This window comes from Zingiber officinale, chromosome 8B, assembly GCF_018446385.1.
Source record: "Zingiber officinale cultivar Zhangliang chromosome 8B, Zo_v1.1, whole genome shotgun sequence".
Lineage (NCBI taxonomy): Eukaryota > Viridiplantae > Streptophyta > Magnoliopsida > Zingiberales > Zingiberaceae > Zingiber > Zingiber officinale.
This window is the reverse complement of record NC_056001.1, coordinates 42,563,223-42,583,817: the sequence shown is the minus strand read 5'-3', so window position 1 is coordinate 42,583,817 and position 20,595 is coordinate 42,563,223. Positions and strand designations below refer to the sequence as shown.

General features: G+C 37.8%; 3 protein-coding genes across 5 annotated transcripts in view; all 3 read right to left on the bottom strand.

Moving 5' to 3' along the window:
* Positions 1-1,893: 1,893 nt before the first annotated feature.
* LOC122015263 (probable inactive receptor kinase At5g67200) lies at positions 1,894-5,000 on the bottom strand. The gene is made up of 2 exons (XM_042572056.1): positions 3,444-5,000; positions 1,894-2,679 (listed from the first exon to the last, which is right to left on the bottom strand). The coding sequence occupies exons 1-2, from the start codon at positions 4,876-4,878 to the stop codon at positions 2,126-2,128; spliced, it is 1,989 nt and encodes a 662-aa protein (XP_042427990.1). The 5' UTR covers positions 4,879-5,000; the 3' UTR covers positions 1,894-2,125.
* Positions 5,001-7,768: 2,768 nt separating this feature from the next.
* The window catches only part of LOC122017430 (UDP-N-acetylglucosamine transporter UGNT1-like), a 15,514-nt gene continuing 2,687 nt past the window's right edge, over positions 7,769-20,595 (bottom strand). The window contains exons 1-10 of one of the 2 annotated variants that reach the window (XM_042575046.1): positions 13,752-14,030; positions 12,756-12,832; positions 11,993-12,139; positions 11,766-11,899; positions 8,995-9,125; positions 8,873-8,917; positions 8,662-8,759; positions 8,351-8,458; positions 8,210-8,266; positions 7,769-8,123 (exon numbers count right to left, since the gene is read on the bottom strand). In XM_042575046.1, coding sequence (XP_042430980.1) covers positions 8,049-8,123; positions 8,210-8,266; positions 8,351-8,458; positions 8,662-8,759; positions 8,873-8,917; positions 8,995-9,125; positions 11,766-11,899; positions 11,993-12,139; positions 12,756-12,832; positions 13,752-13,896 — 1,017 coding nt within the window. In that variant the 5' untranslated portion in view covers positions 13,897-14,030 and the 3' untranslated portion in view covers positions 7,769-8,048. Of the gene's footprint in view, positions 8,124-8,209; positions 8,267-8,350; positions 8,459-8,661; positions 8,760-8,872; positions 8,918-8,994; positions 9,126-11,765; positions 11,900-11,992; positions 12,140-12,755; positions 12,833-13,751; positions 14,031-20,595 lie in introns of those variants that run through there. The other variant, XM_042575047.1, reaches the window with a different exon arrangement.
* On the bottom strand, positions 14,541-16,949 carry LOC122017431 (protein TPR3-like). 2 transcript variants are annotated; one of them, XM_042575049.1, is made up of 8 exons: positions 16,792-16,949; positions 16,516-16,695; positions 16,314-16,442; positions 16,145-16,240; positions 15,750-15,938; positions 15,508-15,674; positions 15,008-15,263; positions 14,541-14,945 (listed from the first exon to the last, which is right to left on the bottom strand). In XM_042575049.1, the coding sequence occupies exons 2-7, from the start codon at positions 16,642-16,644 to the stop codon at positions 15,053-15,055; spliced, it is 921 nt and encodes a 306-aa protein (XP_042430983.1). In that variant the 5' UTR covers positions 16,645-16,695; positions 16,792-16,949; the 3' UTR covers positions 14,541-14,945; positions 15,008-15,052. The 2 variants fall into 2 exon arrangements, with proteins under 2 accessions (XP_042430983.1, XP_042430982.1); XM_042575048.1 differs by having other exon boundaries at positions 14,541-14,925.

Sequence of the window (20,595 nt, the reverse complement as noted above, 5' to 3'; positions counted from 1 at the left end):
TCGACCATAATCATCAAGGATTTGCACGATTTTCAAGATATTTGGATGACATCAGCATACTCCGCGCTCACTCAAGGAAAAGAATTTTTTCAAGTGTGTATACTCATTCTCCCGATCAATGCAAGGAACGAGCCACATGATTGAATCCTGCATCAACATAGTGAATGTCGGGCGACGTCGGCTATTGGTCCGGTCTATGATTGCAGATTAGACATAGTCCAATCGGACAATGGAGTGTTCAGGTTGAGTGGACCAAATACATTTTGTCCAGTCAGTTGGACTTGCAACCTCATTCGACTAAACTTAAAGGGGAGGCTTGTGATGCGGCGATAAGAATAGCCTACCTCGCACAAGTCAATTACCACGTTAAAGGAAAGTCAAAGAGGTCAACGCGCAAGGGTAAACAAGGTACAGTGTGGGTGCCTCGGCCGATCGGAGGGATTACCGTCCGATCGGCAGTCAATACTCTAATTAATCGACCCGCCGAATGGACTAGGAGCCCGTGTCGAACAGGCTTGTAATACGGGCCGATCGGGGCGTCCGATCGGTTCTGAGTACGGCGTTGGCATTGTACTCATAAACGGACCGCCTGACCAATGCAAGGAATAATAGTACGCAGGAGAGAAAGTCAATTAATAAGGGGAAGAAAAAATAAAGGGGAACACGACATCTGTTAATAAATGTGTAGAAGACAAGACAAACATGCCTTTGGTTTGTCATTAAACCATACCATTAAATAAGAAAAGACGAAAAGTCATCGAGAAAGGTATAAAAAAGGTCTACAGGTATGAGGAACAGGCAAGAAAAATATTTCTGAGTTCTACGATTCTCTACCTTCTTATTATCTTCCCCTATTCTAACTTGATCGTTGAAGGGCCAACGCTAGGGACCCCTTCCCTAATCTTGGTTTTGTTTTGCAGGATCATCGAAGTCTTCTTCCTGTCAGTGGTCACCCCATTTCTGACTTTCCAGCTTCCTTCATCCGGACAAGATTAGATTAATTTAAAGTAATTTTGATAAAATTTAAATAATTTTGATCAGATTGATAGATTGATAAAGAGTATTTTGATATAATAGTGTTTAAAATTTAGAATTTATGGTTCAAGATATTAGGTTTAGGATTTAGAGTATATGATTTACTTGTAACTGTGTAGTAGCTATTTAGTAACTTCCACAACTATGTAACAACTATTTAAAAGCTTTTACAATTATTTTTAAGTGATTTTGATTAAGTTTAAATAATTTTGACCAAGTTAATAGAGTATTTTGATATAATATTATTAAGAATTTAAAATTTAAAATTCAAAATTTTAGGATTTACTTGTGTAATAACTATTACGTAGTAGTTTTTACAACTAATTTCGATGAAATTTAAATAATTTTGATTTAGTTGGTAAAAAATATTTTGAATATTTAAAATTTAGAATTTAAGATTCAAAATTTTAAAATTTAGGATTTATAATTTATTTATTACGGTATAATAGTTATTTAATAGCTTTTACAATGGTTTTAAACAATAAATTTGATAAATTTAAAGTAATCTTGATAAAATTTAAATAATTTTAACCATATAAACAAATGTTTTGATATAGTAATACTTTATGTATATTAATTTTAATTAAAATAATTAATTTTTCAAGTAACATCTATCAAATTAGTGATACCACAATGTAACATTGGAAAAAAACAGAGGATATTTTTAGTACAATATATATGATAGAATGCCTTTTAATATACATTTAAAAAAAAAAAAAACACTCTTGATGATTTGTATAATTTAAGACGCTCATTTGATTTTTACCCATGAAAAATTGAAAAAAAAAATAATTGCATTCTTTGAGATAATTGTTAAAAGAATAATCCAAACTCCAAAAATAAAGAGAACATAAGACATTCAATAAAAAATCTATTATAACGCTAAGAACAGTCTTACAATATTATCTCTTTGGCACACCTGGAAGTTCCAACTTGATCCTTATTCATTGCATGTTATAGCTTGTATAGCACAGTTAAGATCTAAAAAGTACATCAGAAATGGACTTGTGAACTGAGGGAGATGTGAGCAAACTGCCAACTTGATCCTTACCACAAGGATGGTTTGAAGTTGCATCCGAGGTTTTAAGTTTTAAGAAAGTGATGCAGAATCACTGTCATTGTCGCCGTTATCGGCCTCCTTCACTTCCTGAATCATTTTCAGAACCTGCCATGTGGTTGGCCTACTGTCTGGAAATGGATGGACGCAGGCTGCTGCGATGTTGACGATCATCATTAAGCGCTCATCGTCTCCACCATCTTCCCGTGTCGATTGAACCCAAGCAGGTATATCGGTTTCCATTAGGACCGGATGTTGTGATGGAGATTTGCCAGTGAGAAGCTCCAACAATAGCACACCGAAACAGTAGATGTCCGATTTGGGAGTTAAAGGATCGTTAGATCTTTGAGTTTCGGGAGCTTGGTATCCTGAGACATCTTCGCTGTCTGATGACTCCACGAGAAATGAGAGACAATAGTCGGTTAGGCAAGCCTCAAAATCAGAACCAAGGAGGATGTTGGCCGATTTGATGTTGCCATGAACTAATGGAGAAGCTTGGTGAATGTATGCAAGTCCTTGTGCAACATCTTCTGCTATCTTAAGACATGAAGTCCAGTGAAGGGGCTTCGACCTCGTGGATCTTGAGCCTATATAGCAAAAAGAACATGGATTTCAGCACGAATGAATTGAAATCCAGCACCAGTCCAACAACAGAAATCAACTTTATTACAGACAATGTAGCTTGATTTTTGACAAAACTTTCTTAGCATTTCTACTATGTTGAAACAATGCTCTATTATATCGAAGCAAGAAAAGACAAATGCAAGATCTAGTTGCACAAACTCAATGATCCAGATATTCTTAGGAAATATACATTTTGGTCACTAGTGTTGCATCTCAAGAACACTGATCACAATGTTTATTGCTTTCATGATTATCACCTATCTAGCAACAAAGCAATTAATAGTTATCGAATTGCTCTATGTGATAATCCATAGACATTCTTTCTGTAGTGTTTTCATCTTCGATATCTAAAATGCTCACAAGACCAAAACAAGAGATAAATCAGAATACTAATCTGAATTCTAATAGCAGCAAAAGATTGATAACAAATAGTAAAACAAAAGAACTAGAAGTACCATTTAAATTCATGTATCAACTATCAAATCTACTTCTTTCAGGATTCTAAAAGACAAATCTTTAAAATCTTTAGGTAATTTGCTTTGTGTAAAACAAATTTGATCCACTGAAAAACTATTAGATGATACTCTTATGAAGTTGTATCTATTAAAAAGCACTGTAAAGCAGTGAGATAAGAGAGACAAGCACTGAAAAACTATTAGATGATACTCTTATGAAGTTGTATCTATTAAAAAGCATTGTAAAGCAGTGAGATAAGAGAAATCAATACCATGAATCAATGAATAAAGGCTTCCATTGGGCTTGTAATCATACACCAGCAGCCTCTCCTCCTTAGATTGGAAGAATGCCCGCAATGGCACCAAATTGGGGTGGCGGAGCCTCCCCACCACCTCCATGTGTCGGTCGAATGCCTCCTTCCCGGTCGCTGCCAGCTTTGCGGCGTCTAACCTCTTCACTGTCACATTGAGCCTGTTCTCCAGCACCGCCTTGTACGTTGTGCCAAGCTTCCCCCTCCCTAGCATTTCCGCTGACGACTTCATCAGCTGCTCAAGCGTGTACACCTGCGCCTCCCCAGAGCAGAACACCAAACACCCACTCTTTGCCAACTTCTTTACCTTCTCCTCCGACACCGCCATCGCCGCCGCAGCGATGAGCTCGTTGTTCCCACTCTCGATCTCTTCGGTGTAGCTTTCCACGGCCGCTGGGGCCGGTTCCGCCGCCTCGGTGTTGCGCTTCACTGGGATTAGAATCTCCCCCTGCTTCATTCTCTTCCTCCGTCTCTGCATCACCAGCAACGCGCCCAAGATTCCAATCGCCAGCATCGAGATGGCCAAGAACCCTATGGCGACGACGGCTCTCTTATGCATCTTTTGAGACGGCGAAGATGCCGGTAGATTGAACCTGCTATTTTGCCCTAAGTTAGCTCCGGCCGGCGACGACGCATTGTGAGAGTCATTACCGCGGTGGGGGAAGAGTATATGGGCGTCGACGCGGCACTCCTTTCCTAGAATCTTACCGCAGAGCGCTGGATTTGCAGCGAAAGAGGAGGCGGAGAAGGAAGACAAGATGGAGGTGGTGGGGATCTCGCCGGAGAAGTTATTGAAGGAGACATTGAGGGTTTTAAGAGAGGTTTGGTTGAAGGCAGGGAGGGAGCCGTTGAAGCGGTTGGAGTCCAGGCGGAGAGCGACGAGGCGGTCTAGGGAGGCAAGGGCCTGCGGGACGGGGCCGGCTAGGTGGTTGCTGGAGAGATCGAGGACGCGGAGGCGGTGGAGGGAGAGTATCGAGGGCGGGAAGCGACCGCCGAAGCGGTTATGGCCGAGGAAGATGGCCCGGAGGTTAATCAGCGGGGAGAGGTCCGGGATGGGGCCGGCGAGGGAATTGTCCTGGAGGCTGAGTATGCGGAGCTGGTCTAGGCGGTCTAGGGTGCCGGGGGTGAAGAAGCCGGTGATGTCGGAGCTAACGAGCACGAGGCGTACGACGCGACCGGCGGGGGAGCAGGAGACGCCAGGCCAGCGGCAGTGGGAGGCGGAGTCGTTGGAGGGGGGAGCGGGGAAGGCGAGGCGGTTGCCGGGGTCGGCGGCGGACTTGAAGGCGAGGAGAGCGGCGGCGTCGGAGGAACCGCCAGCAACGGCCGAGCCGACCAGGCCGGCGGCGGCAGTGCAGAAGAGGAGAAGCAGAACGCCGGAAGCAGCGCCGTCGAGCATTGTGATGGGGGCGACGAAAGCCAACGGCTTCTCTTCTGCCTCTGCTGCTGCTTCTACGCTTGGAGTGGCCTCATCCTTTCTCGATCAGTTCTCTTTATTACCCCCCATCTTTCCTTTTTTTTTAAATAGCCGCTGCAATTTAAATTGCTATATTTTATTCAATAGTTAACAACATGGACTTTATAAGAAAAATAAAAATTAAAAAAATACGGAGGTGCGAAATAAAATTTTACAGTAATTCTGTTGGGGAACGGCCTAGCGATCAGCTGGCCAGAACGAGACAGGATCTGACTTCGGCACTGGTCACGATATTAAATGACTTTCACGATTCAATTCCATCGCCTGTCCATTTGAATTTTGAATGTGATACGGTGAAATTTGAATACGTAATGTAGCACTGCTTGTTTGTCCATAATTTGATAAATTAATGAATAAAATTTTAAATCCGTATTAAATTTAGAGGGTATTTAATTTTTTCTTAGGAATAAAAATTAAAATGAAAATCATAGTATTATAAAATAAGAATAAATTATGTCTTCAAAATTTGACTAGACCTAAATATCAAGCTCAATAACTTCCTTCAATCCTATTCTTGGGTCTTATGATCTTTTAATCACATATTATTCTTGAGTATCAAAATCAGTTAATGATTTTAAAATTAGAGATTTCCTATTTAAAACTGCAGGTCGAATTTCTAAATAATTTTAAATATTAATTCATGTGATACAAGTTTAGAATGCTGGGGCCTGTTTGGGCCGTAGACGGGCGATCGTTCAAGGGAGACAAGGGAAGAGCGGGACCGGTCCGACAACGGGGTCTACCTCGTCACGTGATGGCGCCGTGAAAAAAGGACTCAAAGATCGAGTCATACATCTACGCGGCTCCACTCCGAGTGGATTTGAACGGAGACAATTATTCTAAAACACCCCTTTATTTCACCATATAGCAATTAAGCCACTGCTTTAAATTTCTTTTGATGTTTATTTATTTATTTATTTTTATTCTAAAATGCATCTCATTTTATTTTTTTTCTTAAATTATCCTTTCGATTATAATAAGGAAGCCTGACACATTAATAAAATTACTATCCTATAACTTGAAAATCATGAATTTAAATCACGAAAATAACCTCTTACAATCCGTATTAACATAAACTTTGTCGAATCGACCCTCATCCGATAGCTCTTGAGCCGTCGACGAGAGCCCTCACCGACGATATAGAATTAGTAAAAATACAGTGCAAATTTATTTGGTGCTACTGATCTTTCTCCTACTTTGGACTTTCTAGCTGTAGATGGTGTTCCACTTGACCGGGAGGTACACTAATAAACGACTGCATTGATGCAAAGAAACAGAAGAGAGAAAGCTCTCTCCTTTTTGAATTCTTTCATGGCTCACCTCTCTTCTAATAATTGCAATTAATGAGTCCTACAACTTCTAGACTCCAAATATTAAATTGGAGTGTGGAATTATTTTCATGTTCCATCGAACTGTGCAATGCACTATGAAGGCAGCAATGAATAGGCAGCAAATCTAGGTTAGATCACATTGGGTAAAGGAAACAAGTGGGCAGTGATAGGATCAGGACTGATCTCCGGAAGAAACAAACGGAGTCAATTCCCATTGATTACCTTTTGGCTTTGGCCTTCCGCATACAATTCTTTTCTGTTTGTGTGACAGCTCACTTTTCATGATTTCTTATTTTCTATAAAATAATTAGGGAAAAAAATCAAACAAACATTTTCCTATTATCCAAATAACTGCTCCTTTGTATCAATTGTAATAAAAAGATAATTACACCCCTCTCAAATGTTCATCCCATAAAGAAAGATAAATTATAAAATAAACTATATTTTATAACCGACCATCAAATAATTCAAGGAATATATCCAGAGGTGAAATACTATTCAATTTAAAATCAACACCCATTAATAATATATTAGCATCCATTATCTAAAGTCCAAATCGATGCTCATAATATATTATTATATTAAAATATTCTAAAATTACTTAAATTTCATTAAAATTATTTTAAATAAATCAAAATCACTTAAAAATAATGATTACAATTACTTAAATAACCGCTATATAGTTTTATAATTAAATCTTAAATTTTAAATCCTAAAGGCAGAAAACACTATTATACCAAAATAATCTTTACCAACTTAATTAAAATTATTTAAATTTAATTAAAATCACTTTAAAATTTTATAGAAGTCACTAAATAACTACTCCAATATTACAATAGCATAATAGCACTGAAGTAGTATTCTCGAGATATAACATCCGATGAGAAACCCTTTTATTATTTTTTTAAAAAAAGATTTTGTTTTTTTGACAATTTATATAATTTGAGAGTCCTAATTTTTATCTAAAAACTAAACCTAAAAAAATCTGCTGTCACATCTGTCCTCTTTATTAGGATCTTTAATTGGTTCCGTTCCTATTAGACTTCTCTCTCAACACCATGATCTTAGGATATAAAAAGTGCATATTTAATTTTTTTTAAAAAAAAAAATCTCAGAGTAAATTCTTAGGTAAGGTTGCTCCAGATAAACTTTAAACTCTAAGATTAACAAAAAAAAATAAAAATAAAAATACTAAAGTTTAAATTAAAATTTCAGATGCCAAATAACACCAAAATTTAAAGGCCAGAGTTAGATTTAAGTTTTGTACCTCTTCCTGGTCTTCTTCTCAATGTCTGAGCCAGCTATGGCTCTCAGGTATGCCAGCTTGTGACCTGTATAATCTAACAAAGAGATAGATCGATCTTTGAATATTTGTGTAAGAACCATGGAAAAAAGAAAATTGTAATCAGTCAGAGTACAAGTTGGAATTTTGGAGATGCACAAACGAAAAATCCACAATCGCCTATAAATTATAATAGGAATTGTAATAAGAGGTCTAACATTATGAAGGATTTAACATTGTTCAAGAACAAAACCTGCACAACTAATGAGATCCTGGAACCTATGCAAGTAGTATATATATCTTTGGGATCCAATACTACCATATATCAAGTGGATCAGGAGAAACATACACGAAAGGTTCGGTCCTGCCATTGAAAATTAGTGCAAACAAGGGTTACTTGCATTTAAGTTGCATGGGTGAGACTTGTTAGATCTTCAGAACTCCATTGCAAATTCAGAGCCCATTTTGCCAATGAGATTCTACTTCCCCTTGATTTTGCAATACGCATAAAATCCAGAGCCCACGAACCCAAGAGCTTGGCCAATAACATTCAACTGGGCAGGGGGACAAAAAGCAGAATGGCACTTCATTAATTGAATAAAGGGAAAAGCATTGAAGAGGAGGAAACTTGTGGAATTACCGTATCGAATGGAAGACCACCAAATAACAACCAGCCAAGTCCTATGGTAAACAGATCCTACAGAAATTTGGAGGTTAACTTCAACACAAGTGCATGAAGAATGCAGGATCGCCAGAAGAGTGTCAAACACAAAAAGCCAACCTTCAGATTGCCGCACATTGTTTGTGTCAAAGCAGAGTTCAAGGTTGTGTTCAAGAAAATGCAGTAGTTCAATAAAAATGCCAAGATACAGGAAAATATCATCACAACCTGCATCATAAATAGAAAATTTCCATTTCGTCATTCTAGCATCCGCCCTGAGGTTTTCTAGTTTGTCAGTGCCACTCTTTTCTTCCACATAGTCAAAGACAAAATAGAAAGGAACAACAACAACAAGCCTTATCCCATTAGTTGGGGTCGGCTAAAAAAAAAGGAACACAAAATATTGGGCACACGGGCAGAAAAGAAATTACCTGAAAACCAAGCGAATAAAGATAGGGAAAATTCATTGTAAGCTCCAAATCACCATGAAGATATGTCCCGAATAACAATACTGGCCCGCATACAATTCCTGAATATCATAAATATATAAAAATTTAAATTTCAACTACTGCATAAAATGCTAAATTATTTCAGTCAACTACGGTTCTATCTACACACTAGACCCCCCCCTCAGGGTATTACCATTACACCACATGAGCCCAAAGCTGTTTAGTCCACTGGATTTTCCTGGGAAAAACATGAAGCTGACTGTCAAGATAAATCCAACAAACAATAAAAAGAACAAAAAGAAAATGCAGGTATACCAACGCGGTTTATCGTTGCTAGATAAATTGCAGTTGCCATGTTAGCAATGAAGACCATGCCATAGCCATAAAAATCAAAGGATAGGTCTCGAGCTCCAGCAACAAATGCTCCAAGGACAATCATCACAACACTGATAAAACCAATGGTCTAGCCATTAAAAATGAAATAAGATTGGAAAACGTAATGATGATATAAATAATCAGCCGGAACCAAGAGTGCACATGTTTATGCATGAAAGGGCATTGCATGGTTGATCTTAAAGAACAACCTATGTCACGTATGAGATCCTAAACCCTCAAATTGGGAGTTGGCAAAATTCGCCCAGGGTTCACAATTTTTTTATATTGATTGGTGATGGTACCCGGGTTATTTCCCGAAGTGACTGTTCAAGAAGTAGGGCATCTCCGAATATCTTGACCCCAAGCTCAATTCTCGAGCACTGGACATCCCCGAGCGTTAAGGATTGACATTCCCGAACATTAAAGATTTGGTGTTCCCGAACACCAAATATGGGCTTTAGATAGGCATTCCCGAACATTAATGATTTGGTGTTCCCAAGCACCAAATATGAGGTTTAGATGGATATTCCCGAGTAGCTAAGGGTGGGTGTCCAAAGCACTAATGATGGGTAGACGGGTCAACCCATAGTGGGGCGGATCGACCCGTGGCGGGTCAACCATTTGACGAGGCGGGGCAGGACGGATCGACCCGTCATCTTGGCCGGGTTGGGAAATCCCCAACCCAACCCAATTCAAGGCGGGTTGCGGGTTAAGCGGGTCAACCCGCGGGCCCATCGAAAATTTAAAAAAAAATTAAAAAAAGTTTCATATCTTCAACGTTTTACTTCGGAAAGATTTCATCAATCAAATATATCCAGAAACAAATATTTTAAACGTGAATGTACACAAACAAGTACACATATTTGATAAAAAGTATTATTTTTATTTCAAAATTATAACAAAGAAAGATAATAAATTGATATAAAACTTAGCTTACATGTTTTTCTCAACCCACGGGCTAACCTGCGCGGGTCGCGGGCCTAGGCGGGTCGGGCCACGACAAGCTTGGATTGATAAAATTTTAACCGAATCTGCATAAATTGTTTAACGAGGCAAGTCAACCTGACGGGCCGAACCCAAATTGACAGCCCTAGATGGGTATTCTTGAGCGCTAAGGGTTGGTGTTCCTAAGCACCAAATATAGGCTTCATATGGATATTCCCGAGCACTAAGGATCAATATTCCCAAACACCAAGTATCATCTTCTGAATCGATTAGCCCGAATACCAAAGTACTCTAGCCACATCTTAATAGGCCTCATCAAGATCGTTCAGGACTTAATCCCAGAGTACTTAATGCTCATCCAATAACAAAGTCTCATTTGAAGACTAGGTGCTCGGGTAAGCTAGTGTTCGGATTTCAACACCTAGTGACTTACATGGAGGTTCCCGTTAATGGTGGTCGGATCTGATTCCCTAATCACCTGCCAAGAAATACATGCCATCTTATGTATGGAGAGGCCCATAGTGGTTGTTAGATGGTTCCCTAATTGCCCTCTAGTGAATACGTGGCATCTTGTGAGTGTAGGGAGCTTTAACAACCATAAGATCTAGTTCCCTTACTGACTCTTACAGGAATGGTGGGGGAGCATGCAACAGCCTACCTGGAGATGCTTTTCTACAAGTTATATAAGCATCACAGAGGGTAAGGTGAAGGTAGGGTTTTCTTCTCGTGCGCGGAGGCATCTCTTCTCCATGAAGCTTACCTCCTCCTCCTTCTTCTTGTGTTTTGAGCAAGCAACATCTTCTACTTGGTGATTGACTTGAGCATCGGACTGCCCGCGCCAGTAGAACCGACCAAACCTAATGTTCTTTGTCTCTCAAGCCATCGGGTCTCGGATCTAACTTTCAGGAGAGGAGGAGCCCGAGCAAGCAAAAAGTACACCATCAATTGGCAATAACTTATCCAATTTTTTCTAAGAAATTCACAAATCACATAGATAGTGGAGATATTTAGAAGAAGCTAGAGATTTTTAAAAAATAGCAGGAAATTAGTTAGATTACATTAGAATTTGGTATAATTCATTAAACTTTTAGTCAAATTGACAACTAAAATAGATGTAATCAAGTAAAAATTGTCAAATTGAGCTGATTTTAGAAGACAACCTCTAGTCTTCTTTTGATCAACAATGATCCTAAAACTGCCCTTCAACTAAAAACTTTAATGTAATTAGAGACCTTGCTAATGATTGGATATTAAATAACAATAATTTTATTGAAAAACTAAACAATCAAGATAACCTATATTCCATACTAAAATTAAGATTTTATTATTGACTATAATCGATTTTTATTATTTATTATTTTTAGATTAATAATTACATAACATTATTTGTATATTTAATTATCAATAATGGGATATATAATGACATAAAATAGAAAATCTTCTTAAAAAAAATTAAAATGTCTATGTTAATCTCATAAAAGAAATAATTTTATATCTTTCATTTTTAAAATTTTCACAATTCTGATTTCACCAACCCTACTGATTCGATGCAATTAATACTTGAATTCTTTGGCTATCCAATCCCGATCCCAATATTTTGATTTTGATAGCTATGCAGTCTCAATCATGAATTAGTAATTACTCTAAGTTTGATCTCATAGATTGTCCTAGGTACATTAAAAAAGTTGAAACTATCCAGTGATGGAGAAGTCCCAGCTTTAAGAACAAAAAAAAATGAAAAAAAAAGAAAAGAAAAACTAAGTTACCTTCCGATTACGGGATATGTATATTTTTGCCTAGTCAATAGGTACTCCACAATCATTGTAAATACAACAGTTGTACGTCTAAGTGTGGTATACATTGGAACATTTACTCCACGTACAGATTCCATTGTAGCCAGCTATACAAAAAAAGAGAGAGTAGATGATACAATTAGTACCAGGGGATTCAAAAAGATAGACAAGTACATTGTTAAACCATGTAGCTTATGTACCATGTAAAGTAAGTATGCAATAGACAGAGGAAGTGTATGCAACATGGTTTGAAGTGGCACAAAGCCTGATTTATGTGATTCACCATTTGCAAAAGAAATAATTCTCCTTCGCCTCATTGCATAAAGAAGGCATGTTGAACTGATCATCTGCAAATTACAAAAACTTCATCTGGGAAAAAGAACATAGACTAGAAGGAACACATTCTCGCTAAACTCTCATTACAAGCTGAAATGAAGAGGGTCCAAATCCAGCCAAAGAAACAATGACTAAGTACAAGAAAAAAAATGGTGCATGAAGACACTCAAATTAAGTTCAACACTAAACCATGCAAAATGAGAAGTCCATAAGATGCCGTAGTGCAAACTAAATAAAGCATTAGAAGCCCAGCTGCTGAGAAATCTAAGGTTGATAAAAGAAACTAGTTATAAGGTTAATTGAGAATAAGATGGATATAGTAAGAGTATGGGGGGTGTCTCATCCTAAAAAATATGGACAATTATTGATCTTTCAGATGGGAGAATCTTGTATTCATTTTCTTATAGTTATCAAGCAGTCTCAAGACCAGCCAAGATGATATCATCAACCTACTCTTTCCAGACAGAGAATCTTATATTAAATCTATTCATATTCTCATCAAGCAACCTCAAGGTCAGCCAATATGATAACTCTTCTTTTATAGACAATTATTCATTAGATTCCAATTTCCAAAAATATGAGATACTAAAGTCACCTGCAGCCAAACATACAGAACTCATGACATACCTGGAAAAGAGTAATAACATTAGCAGAAGGGAAATTATATGAAGATAGAGCTGCTTTATTGAACATAATTAGAAGAACTGCGAAACAAGAAAAAAGCAAAATAAGTAGAGATGATAAACAAAAAAGGCAAGAGGTATGAAAATAAAAAAATATTACATTGGAAAACAATGTCCTATATACTTATCCTTCTTGCGTATTTCTTAACTGTTTATTTTTGTAATTTGTGTTTTGTTTTGCTTCTTGGTCTTTTTTCAGAAAGGGTTCATGTTACCAACAAATAGTTTAGTTGTTTTTGGACTTTTGTATATTGATCCAAAATAATTCATCAATGGAAAGCAAATCTATGCTTTTATCCTTCATCAAATAAAAATGCATCTCCTAAATCAGAAGGAACTCATAGCAATTGAATTCTTCCATGAACCTAGTTGGATTGAACTACTCTAGACGGGCAGTAATATATTTGGCGCCTCACTCATAAGCAACTTGAAACTTATTTCCTTTACATATCTTCCCAAAAATCTCCAAAGTACTTGCCAGTAAACTTAAACCTAACTCCCTCAAATAATTAGCAAGGAAAAGTATGTCTTAATCCAGAACAGAACTTCAGCAAATCAATACTTTGCTAGCATAATATAGTCCAATTTTGTTACACAACTTTACAACAATAAGAAATGAATCCTTCATTATAATTTACCTGTTTGTGTTTCAGGACTAAGACAATGATTTCCTCTGTATGTGAGATAACTTACTCGAGACTCCTAAAACCACACAATTTTTGTTGAGCCTCAAATTTATGCATACTAAGAGGATAACTAAAAAGGGTCCATTTTTACCACAGATTGAGAAAAAACAAGGATTCACTAAAATTAACCTACTGAAGGAGAGTTAAACGTCAAGTATATAAAACCTCCTCCATATACCGAAAATAAAAGATAACATATAAGGCAGAGGAATCCAAGCTCGAACAGAAGAACAGATGATAAAAAAGACGAGGACCTGCGCAGGACATGTAGGAGATGGCTGCAAAGGCACCCCGCTTGGTCATGGCCGATCCTCGGAAAACGGGGGCGCTGTCATCCACGCCCCGTAATGACGGCGGCGGCGGATCTGACACCGGCAGCAGCACGCTCTTCGGGGGCATCTCCCGTGGATGCAGATCTTCAAAGCGGTCTCCCTATCTCTCTCCTCTGTCGATCTCGGTCCCGTTCTTTAGGAAAGCAAGCGGGAGGAGAGAAGAGGAGAATAAGGTCAGCGCAGAAAATGAACTCGCTCCATCGCTACGAGAAGAGAAACTTTCAATTTACCCCTTTTATTATTTTTCTTGTAAAAACACACCTAAAATTTTGAATTGTCAAACTGTCCGTTTTAAAATTAGGCAAATATTAAAATTAAAAATCCTCTCATTTTATTGAAATAATTTTACTCAAATAATAAAAATAGTTAATAAAACTTTATTTAGATGTCGATAATGTCTATCCAATCTTGTGAAAATATAGAGAACATGATCTACGTGATCTTTCCCTAACTGAATCAAACCCAAGTTAAATTTAAAATGAACTAAACTATTAAAACGGTTGTTAAGTTGAAGTTGATTTCTTTTTCACGAGTTTAATAAATGATTGTCAAGTTTAACTAGATTTCTCGTTCGCGCCATCAACCATTCAAAGATGAAGCAACTAATTTTCCACTTGCGACGACACTCGACAATGCTTAGTTTAATAGTTTGAGGTTTGAGGCATGATTAATGAAAATGCATTCCTTAAACAAAATTAATCTCAACATATCTTTATCACCATAATCAGATCACATTAATCCAAACCACTTGAGGCACAAGTACACAATATGATTAACTGTTAGACTGTTCTTTTCCCACTAATTCTAGATTAACAGACAGATTAACTGCAGCAACTAAAGAATGGAGCAGTTGTAACTAGCAAGTCAAACATGCATCACATAACCAGGTTCTAACACCATATTAAAATAAAAATAAAAAATAAAAATAAAAAACTCACATCACATAAGCAACATAATGAAATTCTACCAAGGGAAATTTCTTTCCTACATACAAATAAGACAACATATAAAAGTGAAGTCTGTTGCAGAAACCCCCCTTGGCTTTCTTCTTGTAGACCTACCCCTCTAAAGCTCTTTGGAACTACACACTCCATGACTGCAATGGAAGAAGGCAGACTGTAAGATTGTTAGCGTTTAGTTAGAAGGTTTGCGGAAATGGTACAGACTCTGCTGTGTACCTCAGTTAGAGGAAAAGGGTTAAGTTCTGTGCTTGCGATCTTCCTTCACCTCTGCGGTTGATCGGAGTTAGAGGCTCCAGAAGGGGGTGTGATGGACATACTGCTTGCTGACCCATTCTCAGCAGGTGGATTGGCGCCCCATTTTCCTTCTGATTCTAGCGGCTCTAATACGTAGACACCGCCGTCAGTCATGCCTACGGCAAATTGATTTGGTTCTGATGGATGTGCAGCGACCACGAGGGGATATACAGTAGTGCTGCCGAAATTAAAAAGAAGATGGTAACCTCAATACAAGTGACAATTAAAAGAACTGAGTATAAATATTGGTGTAGGACAATAACAGCAACCCTTTGGGATGCTGAGAACAAAGTGATATAAGAAAATTAACAACTTGGTACATATGCCTGCTTAATAATGATTATCGCCTAGGTCTGTGCAAACTAACAAGTTGCGGCAACAGAATGAAAAAGTACATAACATGAAAGAGTGCAACAGTGTACCTGGCATTGCCAACAAGATAAGCAGCTGGTAGGACACGACAACGTAGAGTGAGATTGGCAGCATTGAATATACTTATGGTTGCATCTAAGAAGGTAGCATATATCAACTGACTGTCACATGAGAATGTTGCATGTGAAATGGGGGCAGATCCCTCACGAGGAGACCACTGCGAGAGAAAAAAAGTTCGTTGTAATTGTGTATCAAGACCTATTAGCTATAGCGTTCACAATCTGGCACGCACCTGCTTCACACATTCTAATTTAGTAGTTTCATATAAAGCAATCTGAGTTTCATGCACAGCTAGGAAGTGTATTTGATCTTGATGGAACTGAACACGTGTATCTGAACTGGCTGGAGGAGTACGCCCGGAAGGAATTTGCAGAAATCTGCTTTTCTGTTTCTCCCATCCATCAGTTCCAAACACACAAAGCTGCAACGGAAAAGCCAAAATGGAACAGTAAGCATAACAACTAAGAGATTGGACCACATCTCGCATCTCATTATCTATCCACTAAGAGGTTAGACTACAGCATGGATCTCATTATCTATCTCCCAGATCCCCATTGAACACAATTCAGAATTGTCAAATTGTATGCATTGTTTATTATTCATAGTAAGAAGAGGGCAAAAGATAACCTGAGCATCAGCTCCGGATGAGACCAGCACATTCAAAACATTTGAGAAGGCAAGACCAGTAATTCTCTTAGAGTGGCCTCTGAGTTTGCTCTTGACCTGCATAAGCATGATTCTGTAAGTTACAAGATTCCTTAACCACCTATCACATGCTGATGTAGTAGTGAAATACCTCGTCAACTCGGACATTATATATCTGAATAGTGGAGTCTTCCATTCCTATGGCAATTATATTGTTATCTTGTGGATGAAATGCAAGAACAGTTGCTGCAGGTGGAGGTGACATGAACGTCGTCATAGTCTGCAGTGAAAAACAAAATGATGAATCCCAAATGTAACTTAAGCTAAATTGTGATGTATGGTCATTGGCTAACCTTAAATGTCATCATGTTGAATAGGGATATTTTCCCTCCCGATGCAGACATAACATAAGAATCATTCTTTGAAAGTGCAAAGCAGTGGACTGCTTCTTCAGGATTTGTGTCAGTTATCTCGTTAGTCATCAATATTCCACTTGGTGGTTGCCACAACTGGGGAGCAACACTTGTTGTTGCCTAAAAAAAGGGTATATAATTAACAAATTGTATAACTTAATGTGCAATTTCACAGAAAGGATGACACTTTGACAAAGTGTTTATAATATCCTTCACCTTTCCACTTGAATGACGTTCATTACGAGGCCACTTCCAGAGCAGGTGAATTGCATTTGATGCTAAAGCCAAGATGGCAACACCAGAATTGGTGTAGATCAGCCTTGAAATCTGCAAAAACAAGATCTAGTCAGGAGACTCAGGACCTTCAATTACTTTTTCTTACAAGACATGCAAAACAATTTAACATGAATCTCTAATGGCGAAAGACACTCATCTACCATGTTAATTCCAGCAGTCTGCAACTTATGAGAAATAGAGACTTCATTATTCTATTCAGTTATCTCAGTGTAGATAATTTCAAGTAAGCAGCTCTCTCATCAAGCACTAGAAATATAAACAAGATGCGTACATAGACATTGAAACACCTGTCACAAACAAATTTTATCATGCAACACATTTAAAGTCAAACACCTGTTAAATGTTGAATCCCTTTTCTGGTCTGGGTGGATTTCTCAAGCAGAGTCAGATAGACAACAGGTAATAAGGCATTTGGCTGAACTCTTCTTTGCTGTCACTGTTTTTCTGACTTGATAGATGATATTTAACTCACTATCAAGAATACATGGTGAGTATTCAATTCTACAAATAACTAAACAATTTTGAGGACAACTGCGTATTCTATAGAAGATCCATCGACCACAAGTAATAATTATCAACACATGGAATTCCCTGCACATAGTTGTAAATTACTCTTGGATCGTTGATAATCAAAATTGTTTCTTTGGAAGGTTATGTGGGACCAGGGGTCTCAAAGAGGCTAAATTTTATTAAAAACTGAGATGATTTAAATTAGGGGAGATGGGGGAATCCCTTTTATAGGCCCAACAACAATACCAGGCTCCTAAAATAGTCTAACTAGGTTAGAAACTAAAATTTTACCAGTCTGCTATGGCTAGTAAAAGGAAGATTTATAAAACTAATCATTGTTATCGCTTCATTAAAAGGGGATTTATGATACTGATCCTATATAGTTGGGACATTATGGCTTGTTCTATACTTGCTTGAAGTAGGAATGGTCTCCATTGTAGAAAAGGGAAAATAGAAGTGAAAGAGTTCCAGCTTGGATACTGCTCATATGGATCCTTTTGCATTAGTAGAACCTTTTGCATTAGTAGAATCTTATTTTTTGGTTATGACGATATAAAATGGTACTTTCTAACAATTGCCGGCAATAAAAGTGTAAAATACGATAATTAAATAATAAGTGCTATTAGAGAAATAACCTTATAGAATTTTCTAAAAATTTTTAAAAAAATTTCGGAATTTAAACGGAGTCTGTATAACACGTTTAAGAGAATAAACCGATTAGACGTAGAGAAAGCCTGATTTAGAATATCATTTAAGTTGGGAGTTGATTGATTTAATAAACCTAAGGTTAAGATTAATTAACCTAACTATATTAATCAAAAACCTAGGTTTCCTCTCCTATTTACGCCGATTCCCTTTCTCCTCCTCTTATCGCCATCAACTCTCTCCCTGCTTCCCGAGCCAATCGTAGATGATGTGCTCTCTCTCTCACTTGCGGACTCAAACAGGGCAACAGTTGCTGCCACAAGCGAGTCTATCACCTCGATCTCCTTCCTTAATCCTCATTGCCACGCCGCCCATAGCCAGGACTAGAAGCCAGCAGCAAGCAGGCCGTGTTCAGACCACCTGATCCATCTTGCTCATTGCTTGTCGCCGTTAGTCGTCACTGGAGGAGTTGAGTGCTGCCGGATTAGGTAACGGGTTAATTAATCCGAGTTATGCACTGGTAAATCTATGGTAGCTAGATTAATTTGGGTAAACTGGTAATTAATTGATTAATTGTTCGTTGACAGAATTGAAGGAATGGATTTGATAATTTAGTTGTGGATTAATTTGGTACTGAGTTACATATTTAGACTTATTAGTAAATCATTTATTTGGAGAATTGTTAAAGTGGATTATATTTGAAATTGATTATGAATTGGATCAATCGGAGCTCAGTGAACCACTTTAGATTGATTCAATTTTGGTTTCTTGGATCGGAAAGGGAGTAGGGTTATCTATTTGGTCCTGATATTTAGTTTAGCTAAATGACACTTGTTAGAGTAATTAAATTGTATATGTTTGAGGATTCTGACTACGGGATGAGCGTCTCGACGTGGGAGTTATTTTGGCACAAACTATAATTACGACGGGTACTTTTCCTTGGCCTCTATAGTTCATTGAACTTAGTGCATGATTTAGTGCATGATTTTTAAGTGATAGATTAGGTCGCTTTATCTTAAATCTACTAGTATTTATTCATGCTTAATACTTACGTGCTTGGTCTTTGAAATGATTTATTTATTGCTTATATAGTCTAAGCTTTGGATAACTATACTACGTAGAGTTTATACTGTAGGTGATACTATGTTGACTGACTATATGCATATAGTGTGTACATATATACGGTGTGCACTATAGAAGTTAATATGTTAATTATGCATATGATATAGAGTATACACACGTATGGTATGTAATATAATAGATACTATGTTGATTGTACATTTGCATGTTGTGTGTGTACATGTGTTTAGTGTATCCTATTGGCTATTGGAGGAATCATGTTGATTATACCTATGTTGTGTGAGCACACGTGTCTGGTGTGTATATTGGAGGAATCATGTTGATTATACCTATGTTGTATGAGCACATGTGTCTGGTGTGTATATTGGAGGTATCATATTGATTATACCTATGTTAGAGTGTGCATACGTATCTGGTGTATATTATAGGTGTGGCTACTTCCTGTATTTTGTTGCTTAGTAGACACTTGTTGGATCTATTTATACCTATAGACTTAGGTGATAGATACATCATGTACTAGCAATACCTATGTTGATGGAGTTACTGCATTAATGATGACTATGTCTATATCATGATTATTTACATCATGCCCATCATTGAACTGCATGCTGACAACCAATGTCTCATTTGTGGTTGAGCGAGTTGTCAGTTATATTTGCTGCCCATTCGACTACTCAGTGTAAGTGGTAGCTGAAGTTGGGTTCAGTTTGTCCTGGTTGTGCCCGCTCGACCACTCTGAATAGTGGTAGCTAGAGTCGTGCAGATAGTCACCCCTCGTTATGTAGCTAGATAGCTACTCTGCATCTTGCCCGTCTCGGCCATATCGATTGGTAGCCGAAGACGCAAGCAGTCGTCACAGTCCGACCCACTCGGCCACACAGATATCATGGTAGCTGGAGTGGAGTGTAGGAGTGACACATATATGTTCATATGCATATGATGCACGGTGGATCTTTGGAAATATATTTGCATATGCTTGTGATATGTTGCATTTGATTGAACTATGATGGTTGCATATGGCTGCCATGATTCATACATCTTCATTTATCATACATGTATATGTTATTATATATATTGCTCAGGTATTATGAGCAAATCTATTGTTGATCCCTTATAAATATCTATTGTTATCCCTAGTGATTTACAGATCATTATACCGTGGGTGTTAGACCGATATTGGTATGTGTATTTATTATGTCATATATAATCATGTTCTTATTTCCCTACCGAGGCGGTATGCTTTGATCTCCATGTTTTATATTGACCATGCAGTATCTTGTCTATTACCCGCTAAGTCATCCCGACTCACCACCCTATGTATGTTTTATGTTTTTCAGGTAACATGTAGATGTTGTGGAGTCGCTTGGAGTAGCCTGTCTGCCGGTCCCCCATCATATCTGAGGATGTCTTTTACTCTGTTTTATGCTTTACTCGTATTTTTGGATTTTATAGACTTGTTGTTGTAATAATTTGACTCGGTCTTGGTGT